General features: G+C 35.3%; 1 protein-coding gene across 1 annotated transcript; it reads right to left on the bottom strand.

The window, feature by feature from the left end:
- Positions 1-2,376: 2,376 nt before the first annotated feature.
- LOC126081256 (olfactory receptor 8K3-like) lies at positions 2,377-3,318 on the bottom strand. The gene has a single exon (XM_049893025.1). It carries the CDS (start codon positions 3,316-3,318, stop codon positions 2,377-2,379), a length of 942 nt encoding a protein of 313 aa, XP_049748982.1.
- Between the last annotated feature and the right edge of the window lie 1,206 nt (positions 3,319-4,524).

Below are 4,524 nucleotides of genomic sequence, written 5' to 3'. Positions count from 1 at the left end.
TGCATCCAAGTAAAATGAAATTCTTGAAAACTTCAATCTTTCTCTGCTTATCATGATGTTGCTTATAGGTCTAGCTGTGAAGATTTTTCTTTTCTTTATGTTGACATGTAATCCATTCTGAAAGCTATAGTCTTTTATCCTCATCAGTAAGTTCTTCAAGTCCTCTTCACTTACAACAAGAAAGGCTGTGTCATCTGTGTAGCCTATGTTGTTAATGAGTCTTCCTCCAAACTTGATGCCCCATTCTTCTTCATATAGCCCAGCTTCTAAGATTATTTCTTCAACATATAGGCTAAATAGGTATGGTGAAAAGATACAACCCTGCCACACACCTTTCCTGACTTTAAACCATGCAATATCATCCCCTTGTTCTGTTCAAATGACTGCCTCTTGGTGTATGCACAGATTCCTCATGAACACAATTAAGAGTTCTGGAATTCCCATCGTTCACAACGTTATCCACAATTTCTTATGATCCACAGAGTTGAATGCTTTCTCAGAGTCAATGAAACACAGGTAAACACTTTTTGGTATTCTCTGAATTCAGCCAGGATATATCTCACATCAGCAATGATATACCTGGTTCCACATCCTCTTTTGAATCCAGCTTCAATTTCAGGCGGTTCCCTGTTGATAACTGCTGCAGTCATTTTTGAAAGATCTTTGAAAAATTTTACTTGTGCGTGATACTAATGATATTGCTTGATAATTTCTCTATTTTGTTGGATTACCTTGCCTGGGAATAGGCATAAATACTGATATCTTCCAGTCAGTTGGCCAGGTTGTTGTCTTCCAAATTTCCTGGCATGGATAGGTAAGCAATTCTAGCTCTGCATCTGTTTGTTGAGACATCTCAATTGGTGTCTTATCAATTCTGGAGCTTTGCTTTTCACCAATGCCTTAGTGCAGCTTGGACTTCTTCCTTCAGTACCATCAGTTCCTGATCAAATGCTACCTCCTAAAATGGTTGAACACCCACCAATTATTTTTGACATAGTGACTCTGTGTATTCCTTCCATCTTCTTTTGGTGTTTTCTGTTGTTTAAAATTTTCCCCACAAAATTCTTCAATATTGCAAGTAGAGCCTTGAATTTTTTCTTCATTTCTTTCAGCTTGAGAAAGGCCAAGTATATTCTTCCTTTATGGTTTTCTAACTCCAGGTCTTTGCACGTCATTATAATATTTTGCTCTAACTTCTTGCGTCTTTAATTCATTATGGGTTGGAACTGACTTGACAACACCTAACAATGACATACATAAATATATATCTGTATATATATATACATATTTATATATATATGTAAATGTATATACTCACACATTCAAACATACACATATATTGGAATTTGTATTGAAATTGCGTTGAATTTATGGGGTAAGTTAAGAAGACTTGACATCTTCATAATATTTATTTCTTTCAACCCATGGACATGGTATGTCTCTGCCTTTATATCTTCTTTAATAACTCAGTAATATTTTGCAGTTTCTAGCCTTGATGTCTTCAAATCTTACGTTAGATAATTTCTTTTTTTTTATTTTTGTGCTATTGCAAATCGTACTTTTAAATTCTTTTCCACATGTTGCTAGTACATAGCAAAACAATCTATTTTTTATTTTTTTTAGCCTTGATGTCTTCAAATCTTACATTAGATAATTTCTTATTTTTTTTTTCATTTTTGTGCTATTGCAAATCGTACTTTTAAATTCTTTTCCACATGTTACTAATACATAGCAAAACAATCTATTTTTTGTAATATATTAATCTCATATCTGTCAACCTTGAAAAGTTATTTCTTTCTCTTTGGCTGATACATTATTCTGGGTTTTTTATGTACACAGTCATGTCACTTGAAAACAGTTACACTTCTGTTCCTGCTTAGTCACATATTTAACTTTTATTTCAACAGAAATCTGAGGTATCATCTATTATAAGGGAGACAGAGGTGAAGTGTTGTGAAGAAAGATGTTTTTAAAATATTTGCTATATATAAGCAAGGTACAAACACTGTGGTTTAAATGATATGCAAGACACAAAGAAAATATATATTTTTAAAAATTTATTATTTAATTTTTTAGAAAAGATTGTTACTGAGAGATCGATACAAAAGGCTTCACTTAATGGTAACATACATATTTGGCAATGTGACAACAGTGATGTCAAATTCAGGCACATGTGCTGAACTTGAGCCCAAACCAACATTGATACCAGAAGGAAAATCAGTACTGCAACATCTATAAGGTATATATTTTAATTGAAATCAAGGGAAAATTTCTAGTATCCCACACCTTTTACACATTTTATTTCTAAAAACCTAGAAGCTATAATAAACTACTGTCTATAGCTTTATTTGTTGAATATGCACTCTACATTCAACATTAAACAGGAATTTTGCATAAATTTTTCAATATCTTATGCAAGGCACCTTTTACCTCTTTGTTTCTGAAACTATATATTAAGGGATTTAGCATAGGTATTATCGCAGTGTAAAATACAGAGGCCATCTTATCAGTGTCAAAGGAATGGCTGGATTTGGGTTGCACATACATAAAGAATAGAGTCCCATATAACACAAATACTACTATCAGGTGAGATCCACATGTGGAGAAGGCCTTGTACCTCCCCTCTGCAGAGTTCATCCTGAGGATAGCTGCAAGGATCAACATGTAGGACACAAGAACTATCAGAAGGGATGAAACCAAATTTAATGCTGAACCGATCAGTACTATCAGTTCAACATCAAGTGCGCTTGAGCACAGCAATGTTAATAATGGAAGACTGTCACAGTAGAAATGACTAATGACATTATAACCACAGAAGGAAGAAATAAAAATCTTTATTGTGGTCAGGAGAGAGAGAAAGGCACTGTAGAGATAGGGAACTATCACCAGACCCCAGCATACTCTTTGAGACATGATGACTTTGTAGAGCAGAGGGTTACAGATGGCCACATAGTGGTCATAGGCCATTGCAGACAGAATGCAAAGTTCACTAATGACAAACATTATGAAGAAGGCTAGCTGTATAGCACACCAATTATAGGGGATTGTATTTTGATTCACTACAAAATTTACCAACATTTTGGGTCCCACAGAAGTTGAATGTCCAAGATCAATAAAAGCCAGATGTCTGAGAAAAAAGTACATGGGTGTTTTTAGTTTGGAGTCCATCTTGGTGACGATGATCATGCCCAAGTTGCCCACCACTGAGATCATGTAGATGATGAGGAACAACCCGAAGAATGGAGCCTGGAGCTCAGGGCGGTCTGTGATCCCCATTAGTATGAATTCCTTTATCACTGTTAGGTTTTGCTTATCCATCCACGCCATTAAGGAAACATACTGTGGGAAGAAACATCAGAATAGTTATTAAGTTTCAGAAGTTATCACCAGGTAAAACTTTAGTATACAAAGCCATTATGTGTGAGATAAATTAATTTTTTCAGGTGAAGTAATTCAAACAAAACCCATCTTTGTCATTGAACCTAGAACCAAATTTAGAAACTGTTATAGCATAAAGAAAACTGTTGCTCTCAAGTCGATTCCAACTCATAGTGACCCCACCATATAAAGTAGAACTATCCCATAAGGTTTGCAAGGAGTGGCTGATATATTACAATAATTCTATTTTTGTGTTATATACTGGTTATCATTGCAAGGTATACAATTCTTTCAGCAATAGAACATAAAATATATTTGAACTAGATTGGAAAAGCTAACATTCTATTATTTTTTTAATTTTAAAATACATATAATTAGTAAAAACATCAAAGTTTAAGAGAAATTATAATAAAAAGGTATAGACTTCTGCTCCTTGCTCCTGCGTCTTCAGCCCCAATACCCAGAGAAAACCATTAGTAACACATTTAACACACTTTGATTTTTTTTTTCCCCTGTTATCAACAGTATTTCTAAATGATATTCTTATCCAGTAAGCATTTGATTTTTAAAAAGTGTATTCTTGGAGGCAGAGCCAACATGGTGCTATAGACAGAAGCCCCATCAACATCCCTCAACAGCAACAACCCCAAAAACGAAGTAAAACAGAGACAAACATCAATCCCGGAACCCTAAAGTTTAAATGAAGAGACAGAGAACTTAACGAAGCACCAAATGGAATAAGAGAAAAGAGAGGAAGGAGAGATATGGAGTGGAGGGCCCCTATCAGCTAATGCAGCACAGGTTCACCAACTTGGACAACAGTTTGAGAATGGCAGACAGGGAGTACAGGAAAGCAGCTCACAGAGCTCCCAGTAGGAGACAGGGAACCCACTGGAATTGCCCCGCTGCACCATGTAAGAGTGACTGGCCCTGTCCATTGGACAAGGTGATGAGAAGTACTGTGCCCACAGACTAGCAAACAACAAAGAATGACATCCAGCCTGCTCAGACTTAACCAAATAAAACAAAAAGCAGGATGAAACAAACAGATCTATGATCAATAAAGAAGGAAAATAACTACTGAAAGTCCCAAAGACAGCAGACACTGTCAAAACATAAAAAAAAAAAAAAAATAGGACAGAATGG

Source organism: Elephas maximus, chromosome 7 (genome assembly GCF_024166365.1).
Source record: "Elephas maximus indicus isolate mEleMax1 chromosome 7, mEleMax1 primary haplotype, whole genome shotgun sequence".
In the NCBI taxonomy this organism is placed as follows: domain Eukaryota; kingdom Metazoa; phylum Chordata; class Mammalia; order Proboscidea; family Elephantidae; genus Elephas; species Elephas maximus.
The sequence above is the reverse complement of the archived record's forward strand: the minus strand, read 5'-3'. Positions and strand labels throughout refer to the sequence as shown.

Bases quoted from the DNA above. Each gene is read 5' to 3' on its own strand.
- LOC126081256 (XM_049893025.1), bottom strand. From the start codon at position 3,318: ATGGATAAGCAAAACCTAACAGTGATAAAGGAATTCATACTAATGGGG.